The 24,368-nt window shown below is 29.3% G+C and overlaps 2 protein-coding genes and 1 long non-coding RNA gene across 4 annotated transcripts; 2 read left to right on the top strand and 1 right to left on the bottom strand.

The window, feature by feature from the left end:
- Nucleotides 1-2,657: 2,657 nt before the first annotated feature.
- Nucleotides 2,658-6,987, top strand: LOC137834756 (zinc finger CCCH domain-containing protein 30). The gene is made up of 2 exons (XM_068642930.2): nucleotides 2,658-2,893; nucleotides 4,241-6,987. The coding sequence occupies exon 2, from the start codon at nucleotides 4,252-4,254 to the stop codon at nucleotides 6,421-6,423; it is 2,172 nt and encodes a 723-aa protein (XP_068499031.2). The 5' UTR covers nucleotides 2,658-2,893; nucleotides 4,241-4,251; the 3' UTR covers nucleotides 6,424-6,987.
- Nucleotides 6,988-7,733: 746 nt separating this feature from the next.
- On the top strand, nucleotides 7,734-12,386 carry LOC137834755 (uncharacterized). The gene is made up of 3 exons (XR_016520903.1): nucleotides 7,734-7,859; nucleotides 7,956-8,345; nucleotides 12,043-12,386. It is a non-coding gene; the product is annotated as an uncharacterized LOC137834755 (long non-coding RNA).
- Nucleotides 12,387-13,223: 837 nt separating this feature from the next.
- On the bottom strand, nucleotides 13,224-22,355 carry FRD3 (MATE efflux family protein). 2 transcript variants are annotated; one of them, XM_068642928.2, is made up of 13 exons: nucleotides 21,935-22,355; nucleotides 17,662-17,767; nucleotides 17,445-17,566; nucleotides 16,412-16,735; nucleotides 15,714-15,907; nucleotides 15,482-15,617; nucleotides 15,164-15,260; nucleotides 14,973-15,073; nucleotides 14,667-14,830; nucleotides 14,067-14,255; nucleotides 13,876-13,971; nucleotides 13,657-13,778; nucleotides 13,224-13,538 (listed from the first exon to the last, which is right to left on the bottom strand). In XM_068642928.2, exons 2-13 carry the CDS (start codon nucleotides 17,739-17,741, stop codon nucleotides 13,493-13,495), a joined length of 1,671 nt encoding a protein of 556 aa, XP_068499029.2. In that variant the 5' UTR covers nucleotides 17,742-17,767; nucleotides 21,935-22,355; the 3' UTR covers nucleotides 13,224-13,492. The 2 variants fall into 2 exon arrangements, with proteins under 2 accessions (XP_068499029.2, XP_068499030.2); XM_068642929.2 differs by having other exon boundaries at nucleotides 17,662-17,798; nucleotides 21,935-22,116.
- Nucleotides 22,356-24,368: the final 2,013 nt, after the last annotated feature.

Raw genomic sequence — 24,368 nt, 5'->3', positions numbered from 1 at the left:
AAGCATATTGAAGAACACAAACCAAATCAGAAAATCATATTTAAAATAAATGAAGTAATGATAGAGATAGATGGAAGATGTAGACTATATCTAAAACACTCAGGCAAATTATTCTTTTGTATTTTGAAGATGAATCAATAGAGTAAAATATAATGATAAAACCATTCTCAAAAGAAAGTGTTTTAGAAAATTATTTTTTAACGAAGTTTCTTAAATAAGATATATAATCAACACACATCTCATTATACAAAAAATATTAAATAAAAGTTATTTTTATAAATTAAAATAATTAGTTAATATATTGATTAAATTAAATTTTATTTTATAAACTAATAAATTATTATTATTTAAAATAGTTTTTATTTTTAATAATTTTTTTAAAATATTTTCTAAAATTGTATCTAATTTTTAGCTATCAAGATTTCAACTACTAATTATTTTGCATTCTAAATTAGTTTCTATTAGTCTTTTAAATACTAATTTAGAATCTAAATATCAGTAACTAAAACTTTAGTAGCTAATTTAAATACCAATTTATAAATTATTTTATAAATTTTTATTAATAATAGAAATCACTTTAGATACCAATATTGTCTTAGTCTCTAATATCTAATTTAGTCAATATAGTGACTAATTATTTTTTATCTCTAAATTTGACTGTTATTTAATGATTTTCTTGTAGTATATATATATATATATATATTAACATAAATGATCAATTACTTCTATAAATTGAGTATTAAATAAGAATATTAAAAATTAAAAGGAAATACTTTTTTTAGAAAAAGGAAATATTTTTATAACAACATAATGTCACAAAAAATTAAATATGAAAATATTATTAAACATATGAATGATTATAATTTTTTCGTACCATTGCAACTCAATCCAATTTCTACTCAAATTTCACACTAATGAAAAAGTTTTCACTTAAGCAAAGAGATTTTTGCTAAAGTTGAACAAAATTATGGTTTCTTTTTAACTAGTTTTTTTTTTTTTTTTATAAAAATGCTTTTATATTAGGCAGGTTTCTTTAACTAATTGAATATGAATGTGTTTGGTAAATGAAAAATTAATATTAATTTTTATGAAAAATTAATATTAATTTTTATATTTGATTGATTTAAGATTTTGTTTAAATGAGTTATACTATATAACAAAGTTTACTTAGATTAAAAAAATTTATATGAATTTTGGGTCATACACCTGGAATAACGTGTGAATCATTATTTGTTTTACATATTAAGTATTGATATTTATGTTTTAACAAATATGTACTCACTTCAACGATGATCTAAGTTATATAAACTGATATATCACGTAGTTAAAAGTCTCAAATAACAAGTTCTTACACACTGTGATATGTGTAAATGTGCAAGTTGAGTTATAATGAACTTACTTTAATCCATTATTCTTGACTTTACTTATAAATCTAAATATTGGATTAAATCAGTTGTTAATATATAGTAGGACATACTTAATATGAGTATTCTAAAAAACATTGATCGATATTTTATTTGTTAAATATTCTTTGATGTTTTACATGTACATTATATGATTTTTGTATATTGATGTGTGATTGAAATTGGATTATTAATAAAATTGTTTCCTTTATAAATTTATTTTAACGACTTATTAGTGTTATTTTTATATTTTGTTATTTGTGAGATGATATATCATGATTGTAATACTATATATGTGAGAAGATCTAATACATGACCAACATTTTGAAAAATATTTTTTTATAAACTTTTTTTTTATCTTTTTTTTTTGTAAATATTTAAACATAGATTTATGATTTTAAGTAGCATATTTTGCAAATTGCTTTTGACTTCTTTAATAAATGGTTTTTTGAAAAGTTTTAAATGAATATATATATATATATTTAATAACGAATTCTGTGAGATTACAAAACATCTATAAAGTTTATGAAATTTAGTTTTATTTCATTGATGGTAATTAGTTATGTTATTAAAATCAAATTTCGTTCTCAACCTTTTATATGCGTTTCACATGCATACTAAATAGTCATAAAGACTAACTACTATAACCAAATGAATATCTAATTTAAAATAGATAATTTTTTTTTATTATCAGAATAAATATTACAGTAGAAAAAATTGTCCAATATGAAGAATACAATTTTTTTTCTCCAATTTTTTATTTATTTAAATTATTTAAAAACAAAGAAATAAAGATACCTTATTTAAAATAAAGAAAAATAATTTAAATCAATATGTTGAAAAAAAATAATGTTTAAATAAAGAAAATCAAAAAAAATTATTAAAGAATTTAATTTGGATATTAATACTACACACAATAAAGTAACTAAACTGCCAAAACACATAGTACCCTTTTGTCCCTATCGCTCTTACAAATGCTGTTTTCTGATTGGCGGAATCCAAACCCTTCATTTCATTTCACTTCATCTTTTCAATCAGTTCCTTAACAGTCAACCGCTTCAACCCATCCTCTCCTCCCCCAAACCCTTCTACTCTCATCTCTCCCTTTCACCGGCCCTTCAAGTTCCCCGCTTCTCCACTCCGCGACTTCATTTGGACTTCATTTGGCGTGCATTTCACTATCATTTCATTTCCCATTCCGCCCTCCCCCTCTACCTTCGTTTTTTAAATTCGCCCTAAATTTCTCTGCATTTCAATTTCATTTTCATTTTCAGTTCTCTCTTTCTGCGAACACTCTTCCAATGTTTCCTCGGTTCTTCAGATGGAGAAGGAAACTCTGATTCTCGTTTTCGCCGATTCTCACTTTCTTCTTCCGATTCACCGTCTAGATTTCGCCATTTTCCGTTTCGATTAACCAAAACCATTTTCCTCTTCCCGTTATTTTTTCATCGGGTTTGGAATTCGATCTTCACTTCATCCTCTACCAATCGGTCAGTTTCTCGCTCTCCTAATCCAATTTAAACTCTTCCTTCATTTCAAACTTGAAGTTGATTGCTTAGGTAGATGAAACATGTGTATTTTTAGTGTGAATCATTCTGATAATTTTTAATTAATTATGTTAATATGATATTTGATGATAATGTTTGTGTTTACAGCATAAGTAAGTTTTGATGTGGATTTGTGGATTTTTTGTTTTCTTTGTACTATTTGTAATTTTTAAATGTTTTTTTTTTTTTAAAATTGTGCGGTAGTTGTGGAGCGGTTGATTCTTGATGCTGCGGGAATTTTTTTTGTTGGGAATAAGAATAGTTCTCGTCTGTTTTTTTTTTTTTTGCTTCTTCTCTTGTGTAATTTCTTCTGTGCTTTTGTGACAAGGTCTTAACTTTTTCTTTGTCTAGGTTTTAACTTTATTCATTCTGTTTGATATGATTCTGATTCTGGATTTTATTCAGATCTGTTCCATTGCTCAAGCTTTTCTGGAATATTCGCTTGGCTTTTTATTTGGTTTTACTTTATGGGTTGATTACTATGCTTTCCTGCGCCTGTTGTTTGAACTTCTAGTTTTGTTTTTTGATGTCTAAGTTCATCTTCTCGAGAGGTATGATTTTGTTATCATCATCTTCATCATCATCGTTATATTATTATTATTATTTATTATTATTTGGTGACCTGATCCCTCTTATTATTATTACTACTATTTCTATTTTTACTTTTTTATTAATAATAATAATAATAATAATCAGTTGACCGGGTATTTTTAGGTGCATATTTTTTAAGCATGTTTTTTTTTCCAACTCTTGTATTTTGTGTGCTTATGTTGTTTTTTGAGAATTAATTCCTTGTTTTACCAAATTAATTTTAATTCCAATGACATTTGATTGTCCTGTAAATGTTGTGATCAGTTGTGTGTGTGTGTGTGTTTTGCTTATTTTATTTAGTTTTTGTTTCATGACTTACTAGACTCATTAGGGTAATTGATATCCTTTTTTAGCCTTTATAGATTAACAGGTGAGGCGTTTTTGGGGATATTCGTAGAGGTTCTTTCAGTTTAAATTTGCATTTTGTTCTGACACAGATTACGAGGGACCCAAACAATTTTTTTAAGGTAGAAGTATGTAGGATAAATATAAAAGGTTATAGGAATCTATTTGAATTTTGTAAGGTATGAAGACTTGCAACTGCTTTAGTTCATGCAAATAAATTTTTGAAGGTGTTTATTTTTTATTTGTGCATCTATCTGTCTCTTTTGTCTTTCGTTCTCTGGTGGGTTTAACTACTTTTTTAATTCAATTATATCTTTAGTCACTTATTAAAATTCCATGATTATTATCATCCAGCTAACCGAAGCATGTGCGGTGGTCCAGAGAAATCAAAATCTCTTTCAACTCCATCTTCATCTGCTGTAGAAGGTTCAACTAAAGCCAAAGACATGAAAGATTTAACTGTTTGTGCTGAAGATTCTTTTTCCTGCCTACTTGAGCTTGCTTCTAACAATGATTTTGAAGATTTCAAGCTAGCTTTAGATAATGATATTTCTCTAATAAACAAAGTTGGCCTCTGGTATGTCCGCCAGATTGGATCCAAACAAATTGTTCTGGAGCACCGAACTCCTTTAATGGTTGCTTCAATGTATGGGAGTCTGGATGTTCTAAAACTTATACTCTCGTGGCCGGGGGCTGATGTCAATTTCTCCTGCGGGACAGATAGAAGCACTGCCCTCCATTGTGCTGCGTCAGGTGGTTCTGTTAATGCAGTTGATGTTGTGAAATTGCTCTTATCATCTGGTGCTGACATCAGATGTGTGGATGCTAATGGAAATCGTCCTGTTGATATTATTGTTGTTCCTCCTAAGCTCGAAGGTCTGAAAGCAACGCTTGAAGATCTACTTTCAGATAGTGCGTGTGATGGGTCTGTTGGTGACTGTTTTATTCCAGTATCAGTTAATTCATCGTGTTCTGATTCAGCGACTCATTTTTTATCACTTGAAAATGGGTTGCCATCTTCTCCTATGGCTTCCAAGTATACTGATACAGCTGTTAATTCTGCTTCTGAGAAGAAAGAATATCCAATTGACCCATCACTTCCTGATATAAAGAACAGCATATATGCTACAGATGAGTTTCGCATGTTTTCATTCAAGGTGCGACCTTGTTCCCGTGCATACTCTCATGATTGGACTGAATGTCCTTTTGTTCATCCTGGAGAGAATGCTCGTAGGAGAGACCCCAGAAAGTTCCATTACAGTTGTGTGCCATGCCCTGAGTTTAGAAAGGGGGCTTGTAGACGGGGAGACATGTGTGAATATGCTCATGGAGTCTTTGAGTGCTGGCTACACCCTGCCCAATATCGGACAAGGTTGTGCAAGGATGGTGTTAGTTGTAATAGAAGGGTTTGTTTTTTTGCCCACACAGCAGAAGAGCTGCGTCCATTGTACGTGTCCACTGGATCTGCTGTTCCTTCACCCCGTTCAACTGCTTCTACTCCTAATGTCATGGACATGGCTGCTGCAATGAGCCTCTTTCCTGGTTCACCATCGTCACTTTCTGCCATGTCTCCATCTCCCTTCGCTCAGCCAATGTCTCCATCTTCAAGTGGCATTAGTCATTCATCTATTGCTTGGCCACAACCGAATGTTCCAGCTCTTCATTTACCAGGAAGCAATATTCAAACTAGTCGACTAAGGTCTTCTCTTAATGCTCGTGACATGCCACCTGTAGACCTGGATGTGTTGCAAGATTTTAATGGTCAGCAGCACCTTTTGAATGACCTGAGCTGTTTCTCTCAGCCCCGTCCTGGTGCCATTTCAGTTAGTCGATCTGGTCGGTCTAAGACACTAACTCCATCAAATCTTGATCTATTTTCTCCTGAAATTTCTTCATCTCCTAGGTATTCTGACCCAGCAGCGGCTTGTGTATTTTCCCCAACACACAAATCAGCTGTTTTTAACCAGTTTCAACAACTTCAAAGTTCGTTATCACCCATAAATACAAGTGTCTCTTCTCCTAGGAATATTGAGCATCCTCTTTTACAGGCTTCATTTGGTGTCTCTTCTCCGGGAAGAATGTCCCCAAGAAGTTTGGAACCAATCTCTCCAATGAGTGCTCGATTATCTGCATTTTCACAGCGTGACAAGCAGCAGCAGCAGCTGCGGAGTCTTAGTTCAAGGGATCTTGGTGCCCACAATCCTGTCTCAATTGTGGGGTCCCCAGTTAACTCCTGGTCGAATTGGGGTTCTCCTCATGGGAATGCAAAGGTAGATTGGTCGGTAAATGGAAATGAGCTAGGTCGATTGCAAAGATCATCCTCATTTGAGCTTGGAAACAATGGGGAGGAGCCTGATCTATCCTGGGTTCAGTCCCTTGTGAAGGAATCTCCATCCGAGTTAAAAGAGAAGTTGGCAGGTTCTGGCCCTGTCGTATCTGCAGATGGGCAGAATTCCAATCCTCAAGTTGAGTCTATTGATCACTCTGTTCTGGGAGCATGGCTTGAGCAAATGCAGCTGGATCAGCTTGTAGTCTAATCAAATTGACCCATTCCATCTTGTGATAGGTATTTAATTTCACAACGTACATATTCTTTTTTGTCAATTTTTTTGGGTGGAGCAAGGAGAGGGGAATGTGATGATACTGAAGCAAGGAGGTGGATGGCTGCGAAGTTCCCCGAATGATAATCTATTTTTTCCAATTATTTTGTCATTCATTATTTTACTAAAGGAGAGCTTTTGGGGGGGAGAGGGAGAAGAAAGCCTCTCTCTCTCTCTGGTGTCGATGATATCCTAGTAAAAGAGAAAAAATATTCTTCCAAGTATATCAAGTTTCAGGACTCTCTTTCCTTCATTTTATTCAGAGCCAAGCTGGATGGTTTTTATATGGACAAAACCAGTAGCTTCATTTGTATTGAAGTTTATTTTCTGGTAGGATTATGTAAGTATATTGCTATTGCATGTATAGAAGGTCAGAGTGTGGTGATCATCATTGAATGTTTATTTCTGGCAGACCAAGGCCACTATCTTTCCATGGTTGTAAAAGCCATGTATGTTGTATTGGTTATATTCAAATTCAATGTAATGGTAATTTAATGGGTATTATCTAGTTTCATTGGAAATTATAAAAATTGGAAAAAGCAATGTATGTCGTATTGGTTATTTTATAATTCAATGTAGTGGTTGTTTTTTATGGTTATTAATTATTTTTTTTCAGCAGAAATTATGTAAATTGAAAAATAAATAAAAAGGGTTCTATTGTATGTGTATTTTTTGGTTTGGCCGAGATTTGTTCAAATGGCCGATGCCCATGGCTATGAGGTCTTCCTAATGGAAGCGTGTTATAAATTTTTGGGTTTACAAGATCTAAATTTTATTATTATTTTTATTTGTATATACATTTTGAAGACATGATTGTTAATAATGATGAGAAATTATTTTTCATTATTATACAACCTTGTATAAGATATAATTTATGAATTCTAGATTCTCATCATATTACATCCGCACGTCTCAATTATTAAAAAATGAGTTTCAAATTCAAGATTATAGTTAAAATTTCCAAATTGAGAATCCTCTTATCAGGATGGATGTGTTGAGTACATGTTTGCGAGGAGCATAAGTTCTGGTACACATATAATTCCCCCTTGTTATAAAATTAAACAAGGGTTCTATTTCTGGTGATGAATATATCTTCGGGGAAGTTTAAAATTTCATGCAGTCTTCAATTGAAATCAACTTGTATGTGTGTGTATATACATGCTGTGTTTAAGATTTTTATCTGTAAATTTTTGATTGAACACGTATTTCAAGTATGTGTATTTTTAATGGATATCTGGAGCCAAAATGCAAAATGTTGCAGAAGCCCTTTCTCGGATTTTGGCAATCTGTGATGCAGTTTGCTGAGAACCTTAAAGTTGAAGATGAGGGTCCTAGTCGAGGCGACACTGGGCGGTGCAGTGCCATAAAAGCAGGTGGGTAGATTATTATTGGGCCAAACTTGAGTGATGGATGAGTTTTCTATGTTTGAGATTTGGGTGCTAATGTGATACACGTGTCTTGATTTTCAGGAAATGGGACAGTTGCAGGTTGACGTGAAGATCGCATTGATTATTGTGTTGATGGGGACCAGGGTTAGCTTGGATCATATATTTTGAACAAACACTTGAAAAGACAAGGATAGATAGATAGATAGATCAATTGAATGGCAAATTCAGATGTGACTACTTTTCATGAGCTGAGTTCACAACTTAACCAGTTTTTTTTTACCATACTTTGCTTTGTGGGGGGTCCGAACCAAGTAAATGGTGTCGATTTCAAACTTCAAAATCTCATAATGCTATCTTTCTTACCTCCTTCACAGGAACAGAGTAAAATGCAGGAGGACCATGTACTGTAAATTGGTGATTTTTTCTGGATGAGGATCATGGGAACTGGACCCACCCACATTAGATATTGGGGTAAGCTGTTGCAGCATGTGCATTATTCATTTTAATGTTGGTAGAGCGTGCTTTGTTTCAATTTTATATTATCTATATTTCAAATCACATGCTTCTGTGGACCCAGAAAAATAATGAAACTCCAAAACTCCTTAAAACTGTGTAATTTGAATCTACTGCATATAACAAACTCACTATTGCATGAGATTAATCTGTGTGTGAGAGAAGCCGTGGTGGAATAGAAAGATATGATTTGTTCTGATAATGTTGAGTCATCTTTTTTGAAATGCTGCACATGGCAAAGCTGTCACTTAGCTTCTAAGAAACTGAGTTAAACAATCACCTACTGAACTTCTGCTTTATTCATTTGCTTTTTTCTTTCCTGAATTAATAGAGATACTGATACTCCTTGTAAGATGGGTTGGGTAGCCAGGTTGGTAACCTTAATATTGTGGTAAGGAACAGTGAAGATATTATGATTTCCCATAATTCAGAACAGACTATAGGGTTGAACAAAAAGGTTAAAAGACACCCATAGATTTAGGTAAAGGACCTCAGTGCTTGAGAAATCATTTACTAATGATTTCAAATCATGTAATTTCTCAAACAAATATAATTTTTTCACATGCCTTTTGGTTGTGTACATGATAAAAGGAAATAGAAATAAAGAGAAAGCAATGTGTATTGTGGTGAAGAAAAGAAGAAAGAGGTAAAAATATATGGAAATTAGAGTGAAAATAAAAAGTATATCCATTTCCAATATATTACTTTACAGGCCAGAAACCACTAAAAAAATGTTTATGTCAAATCTGACAAAGATCTCTGGTAAAAAAAAAAGCTTCCCCACCAAAATCATTACAATCATTTGGGAACTCTACTAAGCAAAGCATTAGTGGGGAGTGAAAAAGACCCATTGCACATTCTTTTGGGATACACATTCTCAAGAGATTTTGTTATTCACACATTTTTTACATGTTTTTAATATATTATTCATTAATTAAAATTTATAATTTTTGAGATTTCATTTTGGTTTAATGAGTAATCATATAGTTTTTAATGATTATAAGTATGGTGTAAATTAAAATTAATTTAAATATTAATATTTTTTTTAGTTTTTAAAATAGTATTTAATTTAGTTAATATAATAATTATTTTTTTAATATTAATTTTATAGTAATAATATATATAACTTGTAAACTGATTTATTATATATATATATATTTTTTAAATTTTAAAAAAAATATAATAATAAAAACTTCTTCCTCTCATAATTAATAGATTTATAACAACCATAAGAAATTTTTCTATATATTGTAATATGAAAACCTTTTCATCTTCTAATTTAGATTCTTTACATTATAACAACAAATATCTCTTTAAAATTTGTTAATATAAAAGTATCCTTATACTATTCTAGATTATATTTTTGGAAATATATTAAATTGCATTTCAGATATATATAAAAAATAATTTCTAATAGGGGGTATAGGAAGAAATTTATGGGTTATAGACAGAAAGACCCTTATGTTGGTCGTATAAACATGTGAAAGTATACAAAATTAGGCAGAAGTGAAGGACACAATAAAATGAACTTCAAAAACTAGAAGTGGTGATAAATTCAATGGAGAAAACAACTAAAGGTGCATCACAAATCCCAAAAAACATGATTAATTACATTTGGTTTCTGAAACTAAAATCATATGGATCCATGAATTTTGATTTTAATAATGGATGTTCAATAGATTGTCTTAATCCTATCTTCTCATGCAAAGAATGATGACCAATTGTGAACCTTTATTTTGATTGGTTCATTTCCATTTTTTTTGGAACAGAATAAATTGAAACATAAAGAAAGAAAAAGAAAAAACCAAAAAGAAAAAACAAAAAGGAAATCTTTGAAATGGACAAAGGATTCACTATGCTAGATTCGACTTTCAATAAAGGTTCTATATGCAATTTCTTTTTTGGAGTTATTGAAAGAGGAAATATCGAAGAAAACAAATTATTAAAGTAAATTATACTGTGTCTCCATATTTTCTTAAATTATACTGAAACCTTAATTTTTAAAATTTTACAGAAAATTTTCTTTTATTAGTAAAGCCATTATATTATCCCTTTTTCTTACATTTAATGGTCCATTTTTAAGTTTTAAAATATTGCACTTACTCTTTGTAATAGGAGAAATCATTGTAATGGTTGAAAAAACATGTATAAGTGTAATTCGATAAAGTTTTAGGAATATGTTGTAATTTACTTAATTATTTAAACATACTTCAATAAAAATAGTTGAAAGTTTAATATTGATGAGATTCTTCACAAAATATTTACACTGTTATGCTTTAATTTGAAAATCATGATAGGTACATCTCTAAATAAAATTTAGTGCCATATAAATTCTTAAAAAATTTCACGGTTTCTAATATGGATATCAATTGGATATTTCTTTCTGCACTTCCTCAAAGTTCTTCCTGCACCCCATAAATAGTATGTGAAATGATCAAATGCTCCATCTTATTCATTTTCATTCTTGAAAATTCTTTTCAGAATATATTTTGAAAAGTTTTTTTCAAAACATATTTAAAATATCCTTTTCCCAAATTTTTGTTTCTTTTTGAAAAACATTTTCCCAAATTATACAAGAAAAGGAAAAGATATTCTGAAAGTCATTTAAAAAAAAATGATCAAATAGGTCTTTTAGAAATTGATGGGATGCAGAAAGAGTTTTGATGGCTGATAATCAAATAATCATTTATATTTTAAAGTAATGGACTATCTTAGTTATAATAATCGATTATAGTAAAAAGATAATGGAGAAAGGCACCATTGATCAATTATCTTAGTTGAACGAATATATAAAAATTGCAGTGGTAGAAAAAAAAAACATCAACATCTTTGAGTGTTATAATTGTGTTACTGAGAGACCTTATCCAAATATTAAAAACATCTTTTTTTTTTTGCAACTTTTTATATGGTATGGATTCTGATTATACTCTGCAGAAGTTTTGGTTGTTTATGTTTTGCAGCAACATTAAAATCTCAAAGAGACAAATATGAAGAATATATATTTCCTGAATTCTCAAAGACAACAAGAATTCATCACCAATAATACTTTTCTGAATATATATATATATATATATATATAAAATTATACAAGACTTTGTCTATACAACATACTAACATTTTTTCTTATTAGCCAAAATAATTTGTAGGTTGGGTGTTTGGTGAGATGTTGTCTATTGTTGATTGTAGTTTTTTAGGAAAAAGTTTTGGAGGTTTCTTTAGGATTAAATCATTTTTCTGAAATGATTTACATTTTTTTTTACTGATAAAAAAAATCAATGAATAGAATAAATAAATAAATATGAATCACTGATTCAATCCATATACATACCAACAACTTCACTTAAAAAGGAGATCAACTCAAAACTAACCAAAGCACTAAAAACAACATCATCAAACTAAACTACTCAATCTAACAAATAATCAAATACTTATGATCATAATCAAACAATTCAATGAATCAAAACATCAATAAAAAAAAAATACACAAAAACAAAATTATATGTAATCTAAGACCAAATCTTTATTTGAGTCAAAGATTTTAGAACATAAAAACATATAAAAACATCTTATTTGTAAGCTGAAAATGTCATTATGTGGTTTGAGACATGAAAAGAGACAATGATTCAACAACTCACTGATGACATCATATTTGCAGGTTCCATTGCTATGAGCATACATCAAGTTTAAACTTCCTTACAGAAACTTTTCAAGGTCAAAAGTGTTTGGTAATCTCAAAAGTTTCCTAGGCTTTGGAGATAGCTAGAAAGCAGCAAAGGAATCAATCTTTGTCAAAGAAAACATGATGAAGATTCAAAGCTACAATTAGTTGTATACGATGATGAAGATTGGATAGGGTTCCTCGGTACAAGAAGATCAAGAACATGGTTTGTCATTTTCCTAGGAGAATCTTTAATATTCTGGAGTTCCAAAAGACAAAACACAGTGTCAAAATCTTCCATTGAGGCTTAATACATTGCTGCATCAAGTGATTTGGTTTAACTAGAAAGACTTCTAACACATTTTAAAGTTCACATCCCCACAACTATATGCTACTATATACTGATACATAAATCTCCTATATGTTTACAAAACCCTTCTCCACAACCTCTTTTGAACAATTTCATTAACAAATTAACTTCTTTGAATATCTTTTCTATAATAAGAAATTGGTTTTTATTCATGCTTTAATTTTTTTTGACTATTCAGATATATGAAAATATTAAAATAAGTTTTTTTTTTATGTAAAATGATTATTAGTTTTTTTTTAAAAATTTTTTTTTTTTTTTAAAATTCATTGTTGTTTTGATTCTATTGTCACTATAACTATTTTCAATGAGTTAATGAAGTGAAATCTCAAATTGAATTAATTCCACATACAGAAAGACCTATTCCAATCATTTGTAACCTATTCCAATCATTTATATATTACAAGTGATTCGATGGTCTAAAGTTTGGATCAGAAATGAAAATCAATTTCATGTTATAATACAGTAACACAAAATATATTTAAGTTAATATCTTTTTGTTTTCCAACTTGAGTGAGTTTTTTTTATTAGTAAATAAAATGAAATATTTCAAAGATGTTTCAACCCTTATACTTGAGTAAGATTTAGCTAGTTATGCTTAATTATTTGATGTTAAGTTGTTAATTAATTTATTTTTTCTCCTTTTCACTCATCTTTATATGAGTTGTAAACTTATTTTTTTTTAATACAAAGTTTTATTGAGTAAATGTATTATTCTTGCACTCTCACCAAAACACACAAACTAGAAAATGTTTACACAGTATTGTTCCATATGATTGGAAATTTGCAGTAATGGAAGAAAGAATAAATGTTGTAGAAAAGTGATTTATTTGTCTCTTATGTATTACATACTAACAGTAGGAAGAATACATTATAAAAGACCATAGGTCAAAAATAAAAAGGAAAAAAAACCATAGTTTTAAACACTTGTAAATGGGTTATCCAATATAGAATAAGACTATGAGCATAGTAGAGAACAAAAGATGTCTTGAAGAAAACTGATCCTAAACGGTGAAAACTGATAGAAAAACAACATGTTTTCTTCCCAATTTCTTTTGTTAGATTGCACCATCAACACATTCATTGTCTTCTCAGAAAACGCCATGGTCCTGTTCCTGTTCCCATCCTGCATTTGCATTAAAAAATTCATCATTTGCATTCAAAACTTCATTTTTTTCAAGTAATATGAGCTTAATTTTATGTAGAAGGTGGTAAAAACATGGTCTAAAACAAGGAATGTTTACCTCCATATACCAACAAACATGCGAAGACTCATGTAGATGGTTAGTGCAATCCATAGTCCAACAAAACCTTTGCTCTTAGAGAGAAGGAACAGTGCAGCAACACTTGCTAATGACACAGTAACCTGAAGAGATTAAGAGCATAAGAACTAGTTAAATAAATTTGGATATTAATGACACATTACAACAAATTTGAAAACAAATCATGGTAGGTGAACTTGCCAAGGAGTATGCAGAATATGCAAAATCAGAAGCACCATAGTTCACACCATCAAAGACAAAGGCTAATGAATTGATTGGTTGTGTTGCAGCAACAAACTGGTAGTAAAATGAAATTCATCAGATGAAAATCACACAGAAAACACTCATCAAATTCTTTGTAGTGAAAGAGATGCAGAAATATATGTTTGTACCGGGAGGCCTATTCTGATTAAGTGCACAACAAGCTCATTTTTGGAGAAGAGTCCAGCTCCAAAGTATAAGCCAACTCCAACTGCAAAAGAGAGTCCAACTCCTAAAACAAAACCCATCTGTAGTGTTCGTGTTGCAGTAGCAATCACCTTTCCATAATTTTTCTCAGCAAAGGAACAAGCTAGAATTGCCTGTGAGATGGTGAAAGTGATTAGTAATACTCATTTCATTTTAACTATTTCAACAACTTATACTTGTTTCTTTGTCCTCTATGTATAATAACGTGAATATAGTAAGATTTAAGCTCATGATCTCATGCAAACTATTCCAACTGTATTATTTATTTGTTTCTAGTAGAGGAGAGTCACATAATGTTATTTTGACAACTAAAGACAAAGACACTAGATTGCGACTGTGATCTGGTTAATATAATTTCAAAACTCCACTTCAGTAAAAAAATTGTTTCTTTTTTCAGTTGTAGTCTAGTGCATGATTGTCAACATATCAACACTTAAAACAATAATCTTTAAACCAAACAAGCTCTTACATGTAATATGATTACATTTTACAAACCAATAGTAGGAAGAAAAATGTTTATGTACCTGTACAGCAACAGCTAAACCATCAGCAAGAAGAGAAGATGTGAGCCACACCTGCAAGCAGGTTTGGAAAGCAGCCATAGGAATTGGGCCAAACCTTGCTGCCAATGAGGCTGCCAAAGTTTGGCAGAATGTCACAGCTACAACTCTTGCCAACAAAAGACCTCCTATTGAAATTGAAAGTAAACTTTAACATGAGTTTGATCACTAATTAAACTGAAATTTCAGTCTAATAGAGGAGAGTGAGATTTCAGTTATGGTATAGAAATCAAAACCAGCATGTTGTGTTCAATGCCCTCCACCACATACCATTTTTAAGAAACCTGAAAATCTGCAAGTCCTTAATACTTGGAGGTACCAGATCCACTTTTCTAGTTAATATCAACAAGAGGGCCACTGCCATCACATACCTAATCACAAAGGGTCACCATTTTGTAAGTTCATGTTTTTGACAAATGAAATGCTTGAACACAACTAGGATAAAACAGAGTAAGACTTACTGAGAGAGAACATGTGAAATGGCAGCACCTTTGATGCCCATTTTGCAGTAGAAGATAAGAATTGGATCCAAAGCCACATTCAATGCATACCCCGAAACTAATTATAAGACCACACACAGAGATGAATCAAGTCAATGAAAATTGACAAATTTTGACAAAATATCTCCCATTAAGCCTTTAATTGGAGTTTGTTCTATTTTTCCTGGTGCATATATTTGACTTGCATGCTTAACTTCATGCATTTTGAACTTTTGATGTTTTCACTTTGTCTCTATTATTATTGGCTTCATTTCAAGACAATGGATCATTTGAACCTACCAATAACATATAAAGGAGTTGTAGTGTCCTTGAATCCTCGAAAGATTCCTTGCATGGCCAAGGAGAGAAGCACTGCAGGGGCACCTAAAGATCTCAATCTCAAGTATTTAACAGCTGGATTTAGCATAGGAGAATCCTACACAAAGAGAAATAGCCCCACACTTTAGTCAAAGATTAAAAAAATGCCCTCCAGAAAATCAAGATTTGTAGCATATAACTCATGATTACATACAGGTTTCAGACCCATTGCAGCTAATAGAGGTTTGGCTGCAAATATAAGGGTTACTGCTTGAAGGAGACCAAGGATTGTGCCAAAAAGTAGTGCCGTTGATGCAGAAGCAACGTGTTGCTTCTTCCTTCCAGCTTTTGACATACTCTTGTTACCACTACTAGCAGAGGTAGATTTGCTTGTACTTGTATTGCAATCTGATAAGGACATTAGTTATTATTAAACTAAAATGGAAGAGCACAAACTTTCAATGTGCATTCTTTTCTCTCTACTCAATATCCACTATTTCATATTTATGCATTATCTTTTATCATGATGAATTTCCTACTCATTAGTTTGTGTTTATACATTATACATCATGGATTGATTGAAGGTATGGTCTTAGTTTACTTTTAAAGTTTATTCAACTTATTTTTCCTTTTCAGATTAGTGTACTGATTTTTTGGCTTACATGTTTTCAATTAAAAACAAGTGAATTGTTTTGCGTTGGGTAAATGTGTTTTTTTGCTATTTGCGAGAAGATGTTGTTTTTCGTTAGAACTATTGTGAGCTTTTCCAAATATACATAAGGGTTGGATTAAATATGAAGTGGTTCATATTTATTTATTTATTTTTACTAATAAAGATAAAGACAATGTATAATACATTATGCTATAATAAAAAAAAATAAGAAGAGAAAACCAGAAAGGAGCAGAAAGTACCATCCATTTCCACATTCTCAGGAGCACAACCTTTTGCCACGAGCTCACTTGTGGCACTTCTTGAAGATGAAGATTCTGTTGGAGTTTCATTGTGTTCCTTGGATGCTCCTTTCTCTATATCTTGAATCGGATGATCTTCAGGCCTTACTTCCTTGGACTTGGCCTTAATGTTTTCAGTCAAATTCTTTTCTCTATTGATTCTTTCGATGGTATTTTCCTCAGCCACAAAGGAAGTTGTGATGCTAACCAAAGGGAAGATGGTAATTCTTGAAGCTTGGTTGAACAAAGCTATGGCCACTCCTGCTGCAGCAAGCTCTACGGGTCCTAAAACACATGAATAATGAAAAGTTAGTGTAAAAAGTAGGAGCATTACAAATTTTCTTAACCACAACTTATTTATAAGTGACACTCTTTCAGTAGGAATCAAATTCATGTATGAGAAACAAAGAACTTCAAGTTTTAGACCCTATACACTGTTCTTGGTATAACTTGTCTTTGCAATTACTGTGGTTTCTTTAAATTTGAGGACACCCCAAAAACACATTTATAGGGACTAAAGCTAAAGGTATAGGGACCAAATGATATATAAAGCCATCCCATTATGACTGTAACAACAATTTGCAAGTTTTTTTTTCCAACAATAATGAATAAATAAATTTGGATCACTTCAGAGTGATCCAACCTTTTATACAACATATCAAAACAACCATTAAACACAAAACCGACCAAACTACTCTAAAATCAACCAAATTGTTCTAAACCGTTTAAAGTCTAAAAACACAGTCTAATTTTAAGCTAAAACGAGTATAATCATATTAAAGATTCAAAACGCCAATTAAAAAAGAAAAAAAAACAAAAGAAAATTTAGAAGTAATTCAATATCAAATATTTGAGCAAAAGAGAAAGACTAGAACTTGCAAGTTGCAACTAGTGTGTGGTAAAAAGTTGCCAAGCCAAAGCACAAAACCTGATTAATGCAATTTACATGTGTGTGTCTTTTGTTCAAACATGACATGATGACAAGGAAATGTACCCAAGTGGCCAATGAATGCTGTGTCTATGAGAGAAGCAATAGGATCAGCAGCAACAGCCAGTGCAGATGGGAATGCAATCCCAAGTATCTCCTTGCCAATGGAGTCCATCTTGAAAACATGTCTACATATTCACATTTATTGAAGCAACTATCAGTATTTTGCAGTCACATTCCTCCATAAACACAAGGGTCATGACTTCATAAAACATAAGGGTACCTTGCATCTTTGAAGAAAACTGAGACAGGCAGGTTTCTCTTGTTCTTGGGTTCATTACTTGAGCTACCATTTTCGTCCATGATATTTCCCCTTAAATCTCAACAATCTGCCAAGTTTTCAATTTCAGGTTTCGTTCACTGTTTTGAATCATCAAAGAAGAAAGAAAAACATGTTTTATATTGATCTCCATGCAGGAAACTCAAGCTTCTCCCTCACATAAACTATATACTGTGCTCCTTTTCTAAAGATCACTATAGGAAAAATGTTCCTATTTATGGTAACATTGCAGAAATATATGCAAAAACCAGATAAACAATGCCAATTTAAGTGTTGCAGAGATCATGGAATGCTGAAAAAAGTTACTGACAAAAGTATCATCACTATTATAGTTTCAACCTTCCTCAGATGAGTTTTAATAATGTCTTTTGAATGTGTTTTATTTTATTTTATTACTTGTTTAGTTACATATGATGTATGAATTCAAGGCAGAACATGTCAGTTTCTTTTTTTATACAATAAAAGGCAAAGCACTTAGAAATAATAAGACACAAATGTTGGAATCTTACACCATAATGCATATACTTTTTTGATATCCATTATTGATCTTAAAACTAAACTTTGAAGTCTTCTAACATGATATTACCTCTCATATTTCATTTATAAAAAAAAAATAACAGAAAATCATCATCAACTATATTAAATTTTATCAATTTTTTAATATCTTCCCAAAAATATCCTTTTCAAACAAAAATTAGAGATAATAATTATACCACCAAAGCTCATACGTTTTATTAAATGGTATTTTAATATAAAGTATTATTAAATGAAATAAAATAATTAAAATTTTGCTTATATTTAAAAAAGGGTTATTTTGTTTATACATGAGAATATACATGGATGATTCATTAGAAAAAGATTCCACACATATTAGCTATGCTCCAATATTTTTCTTAAAAAACCCTTGCTATTAATTTCAGAAAGAAAAAATTACATATAATAATGATGCACCAAATATAAGAAATTAATTAAAGTTAGAGTATTTTAAGAAAATTAACATAAAAATTTATTTATATTTTAGAAAAAATAATTTTTTTTATGAATGAAATTATAGGAGTTTTACCATAAAAAAGGTTATATTTGCTTGTTGAACCAAACTTTCTTTACTTTTAAAATGCTACTTCATGTAATAAACAAAACATAGAGTTTTAAGGATATATGAATAATAACTTTACAGTTAATTTCTTACAAAATAATAATAAAATTATTTAATTCCAAACTCAATTTTAATATCTTCTAAAGTTAAATTTGAAAAATCAACCAAATACAAATTAATTAAATAAGATGTAAATAAATCATGAAAGTTAATTTTGTACCTATTGGAGTCCATATTCGTAAAAAAAAAAATCCAGTAATCATTTAAAAGTTTCACACTCCACAGATATGAACAGATCATCATTGCTTCCTTTTTTGATAGTTTTGTTTTATTTACCAAAAATGAATGAAGCAAGCAAAATTCATTAAGCAACGAATCTAAATCCATTTTAATGCATATTTTCAAGTAAAATAAAAAGAAAACTTACACACTTTAGTGATTTGAAGTTGGGATGAATTAGAATCTACATAAAGTTGTGTTTTTAAATAATAATAATAATAATAATAATAATAAGAATAATAATAATAATAATAATGATGATGAAATACATGCATAAATTAAAAAGGAAAAGAAGATGCAGTGGCATCAGATCCTCAAGAAAATGACAGATATAGTTTAAATTGTAATATATATGTTGAGTAAAAAAGTAGATGTTTTTCAAGATGACAACTATCTCTATTTATAAAATATTTTAATAACTTTGAAGATTATGACAATTCAAAATGTAATAAAAATATTTTGTAATTTTGCATCCAATAATTGCCTTTTATCATATTAAAAGCTTATGTTCATTCTTTGTGTTATTTAACTGGAATTATATATATATATATATATATATATATATATATATATATATAAACTCAACTGCTTACTAATTAAATATTTATGAAATTTTAGTTTTAGATTTTTAATCATACATAAAATATAGATAGCATTGGATTAAGTTTAAACACCATTCAATAATTTTTAAATTAAATTCAGAACTTCTTAAACCCAAGGTTTAATATTACCATATAGTGTGAGATTGAAAATTCTAATTAAATAAATAACTAGCTTTTATGTTGTTTTAATACTGCCAATAATGTGTAATTTAGTGTACATTTAGTTATGTTATGAGACTTTCATTATTTGAATATAAAAAAATAACATCACATGTGATAAAAAAAAATTATCCCTCACTCTCTACTTCATATACATACATAAATCTCAATTAGAATATATAAAAGATGAGTAAAATTAAATTTATACACTTTTATCATGTGCTTCTTCTTTCTATTTCAATTTATCAAAATTCATCCAAATAATTAGTAAGTAAAATAAAAAATAAAATAAATGAAAATATTAGAAACACTACAACCCTATATAACACTTAGATAAGATGAAATTGATCTTAAATTAATTAGTAGGTAGAAGATTAATTAGTGGCTAGGATAATGACCCTATATAAGTAATTAGCCTTACACATAGTTTTGTGTGTGCACGCATGATAGACTAAAGTATAGTACTAATCCCTTACCTTGTTGGCCACTATTTCTCCACTATCTCCAATTAATACCACTTCTTTAGCTATTCATATAATGCCAAAATTCTTCTTGGTTAAACACAAAAAAATAAGAACAAAAATCTTTATTTTTAACCAAGTTCATGTGTTTTTCATGGATAGTTTTGCCATAATTTTAGAATGAAACGTTTGAAATTGTTGAATCATACATTTTTTTCTAGTTAGTTAGTTAGTAGCATAAAAAGTTATATAACTCTTGCAAGTTTTGGTTTTAGTTTAGAAAATTCACTTAAATAATGAAAATAATATGTATATATTTTTAAATTAATAAATAAATAGTAGTAATTATGATAATAATAGTATGTGAATGGTGAATTTTAAGATGTGATAGTAATGTCTAGAAGAGAAGAATATTTTATATACAAAAAAATTAAAATGGATCATGAACAATAAACACTATATTTAAAACTATTATTAAATGATAGAAAGAAGAAGCATAGTTGAATATGATGTGTTGTTTGAGAGAGGAAAACCGTACATTGGCCCAAAGAAATGGAACAAGGTTTAAGATTTTACATATTGGTGGGTCCCCCAACCTAATCCGTACAAGACCAATGAACACCCAAATTTTCCATTTATATAATTAACCCAATTTCACATTAAAATACATTATTTTATAAATTATATGAAATGTGGATTAATTATTCATTTTTTTTTATCAAACTCAATATTAATATGCTTTTGCTTAAATTTCTTAAATATCTTCAAATATGTGTTAGGTTTTTTTTTTTTTTTTTTTAACTTAGAATAAAAACTTAGATATTTTGTTATTGTTGGTTGTGATAAGTAACATGTGCTTTAGTGTGTATGGTGAATTGGTAGGTATAATAATTTATACTTTTACATTCCCCTTTAGAATGTTAAAGAATTAAAAATGAGCTCATGTGTATGAAAAAAGTATAAGAAAAAAAAAAGTGAGTTTTCAAGTGACCAATTAGAGGGCATGGAAGGTAGGTGGCATGCAAGTTGCATGAAGTTGATAAACTTTAGGTTAGAGGTGTGACTAATTTAGCCATTTGGTGTGGGGTGATGTTGAATTCATTACAATAATTTTAAGCTTTTGTATGCAACAAAACCAAAGAATCATGGTAGGTTTTTTTAATACGCATTGTTTTCCTAGTAGTGGTGTGGTTTGATAAAGAATTTCTCCATTTTAAAAAAACAAAGAATGAAAAATCAATGATGTGGAAAGATAAAAAAAACATGAATCTTTATCGTATTTAATATTTACACATCTTACTATTTTCACTCTAAAAAATTAATAAGAACTGTGATTCGTTCGACTTTATCAATACAAAAATGAAGAACTTAACACATAAATATGAAAATAAAAATTAATTAAATAAATATTTCAAATACAATGATTGACTCGATAATATTTCGAGTGTGATATGTATATATATAAGATTTAGGGTATAAAAAAAAGAACATAAGAGTTGATTAAAACTAGATTAAAACTAGAGAATCAATATGCAAATTCAAATTGAAGAAAGGTGAGAAATGAAATGAATTGCATGTAAATGAGAAATGCATATCCAAGCCAAGAGTGAAAGCAACACCTTAAGACTCCTCAAGCAAGGCTTATTCTTGAAGCTTTCACCAACTCTCTCAATGCTTCTTCACTCAAAACACTATCACAAACTTCTTACATGACAAACCCAACCTACACCACCCCCCTTTTTATAAGTACCCTTTGCCCCACTATTTTCCAAAACACATAGAAAAATGTAGATTTTGACACATGAGAGACTTAAGCGTGTAATATTATATATTGTTTATGGCAACTTGTTAATTTTGAGAAAGGCCTTCAAAATTATACATTTAAAAGGACATAAAAAAAAAGAAATAAAATAGTGAATAAAAGTGTGAAGTGTGACATGTGGCAACAACAATTTACAGGTGTTGGCTTTGTAATTAAGAAATTGTGGTATGAAGCAAAGAGAATGAGAAGGGAAAATGGTTGATGATGTCCACTATGATAGATTGATAAGCAAGGTGTGAAGTGAAGTATATAATATTGTTCTACTTTATGCTACAAATTGTGGTGCTTTTCATTCTTTGTTCATTGGGCATCAAAGAGAGTAGCATTGTGGGCTACGTGGGAATCCCATTAACCTCCAATATCCCAATCTTCCAAAAAATTTAAATCTACTTCCACAATCTGACCTAATTTTTTCAGGTTTCAACATGCATATCATCATTTTTTACTTTTCATGTACGTGCGGGAATGTTTGTCTTTTTTATAAAAAAAAATAGGTTAAGATCCATTTATATACTATGAAATGTTGTTATCGATCTCTAAGATTCTCACGCAAAGACCTTGAATGGTCTGATAACAGCAAATTCTTACTATGATAGACTTTAAATAGCTAAACTTTAAGCTTAACTCAACCTTACAAAATCAAATTATAAGATGAGATTTATGCCCACTTATATATTATAAAATATTTTTGTCTCTAGTGGATGTGAAATCTCTAACCAGTATAACTTACTTTATATAACTTTTTGTAATTTGAATATACACTAATTTAGTTTATGGAAATAATTATTTTACTTTTTCTATTATGGGTTTTTAGAGAAAAAGTTTATCCAAGCAAACCCTGATATTCATTGAGGTGTGGAGGCAATTTGATACTAAAATGTGAAATTTAAGAAGTTTTCTTGTTTGCTGAATTAAGTTTCTTTGCGTGTGTTTGGATCTAGGGGGTGCACTGTTCACGCAGACGAATGCGAGGGTTCTCTTGTTTGTATCAGCTAATTCCCAAGGGTGAGGGGACACGGAAAGACAAAGATACCTTATTTTCTTTACTTTGCACTATTGCGAAGAAACATCAACAAAGAGAAAAATAAAACCACGTAGGATATATGATTTTACTTAGGTGCCTTCTCAATATATGCATTTGTAAATTGATCACTCACTTCCAACAATATTTAAATTATTTAAATTATAAAAATAGAAATGATAGAATTCAATTGAAATATTACGGTAATCTAGATTTTTTATTTATTAATTAGAAGAATATAGAATTCATTTAAATATTTAAATTCTAAAAGTAGAAATAATAGAATTCAATTAATATATTATAGTAATCTAGATCCTCATACTAAGTTCAATATATATTTACAATATTTTTTTACTATAATTTTATAATTTAAGTGAAGTTGCTTTGTTTAGATTAAGTGAAGTTGCTTTGTTTAGATTGGAGAATGGAAAGTTGATGGTGTAAGGGAGTGAAAGTGTAAAAAAAGTTGAGTGTGTTTGAATTAAGGTATGTTAGACTCAAAATGTAAGAAAAAATTGTTGAAGTGTGATGTGATGACTATAAGTGTATTTTAATTTATTTTTAATAGTGTAAATTGTAAGATTACAAATTTACCCTTATGTATAAAAATATAGAAAAATGAAATATTAAATAATTTTGTACATATTTTAGTTAATTAAAATAATGTAAAATTGCAATTTAAATAAAAAAATAATGTAAAATTTAAATAAAGAAATAAATTAAATATTTAAATATAATTATATCATTATTCATTTTGTTAATTTAATTTGCCAGTTAAATTAGTGTATTTAGATTATTTTAATATTATTTATGATTATTTAATTTTTATTATATTATGTTATATATATTAAATATATATTTATTTATATAAAAATATTAATATTAATGATAATTTTCATTATTACTATTATGAAAAATTAATATATTTTTAAAATATCTTATATCAATAATGTAATATACAAAAAATGATATAATTATTTTAAGTTTTTAATATTAAAATGGATACTTAGTAAAACAAAAATAACAATTACAAAAATAAAATAGTTATATTATTATTTCTATTTTTAAAATTTAAATATTTAAATAGTGTCAGTATTCCCATTAATAAATAAAAATCTAGATTGCTATAATATATTAATTGGATTCTATTATTTCTATTTTTAGAATTTAAATATTTAAATGAATTCTCTATTCTCATTAATAAATTAAA

This window comes from Phaseolus vulgaris, chromosome 5 (assembly GCF_051622355.1).
Source record: "Phaseolus vulgaris cultivar YP4 chromosome 5, ASM5162235v1, whole genome shotgun sequence".
Lineage (NCBI taxonomy): Eukaryota > Viridiplantae > Streptophyta > Magnoliopsida > Fabales > Fabaceae > Phaseolus > Phaseolus vulgaris.
The sequence above is the reverse complement of the archived record's forward strand: the minus strand, read 5'-3'. Positions and strand labels throughout refer to the sequence as shown.

What these genes read in the sequence shown, in the direction of transcription:
- FRD3 (XM_068642928.2), bottom strand. Translation starts at nt 17,741, where the DNA reads ATGGACGAAAATGGTAGCTCAAGTAATGAACCCAAGAACAAGAGAAAC. An exon ending in AGCATTCATTGGCCACTTGG is followed by an intron (nt 16,736 to 17,444) that starts GTACATTTCCTT and finishes CATGTGTTTTAG; the next exon opens with GACCCGTAGAGCTTGCTGCA. An exon ending in GTTTAGCTGTTGCTGTACAG is followed by an intron (nt 14,256 to 14,666) that starts GTACATAAACAT and finishes ACCATCTCACAG; the next exon opens with GCAATTCTAGCTTGTTCCTT.
- LOC137834756 (XM_068642930.2), top strand. Translation starts at nt 4,252, where the DNA reads ATGTGCGGTGGTCCAGAGAAATCAAAATCTCTTTCAACTCCATCTTCA.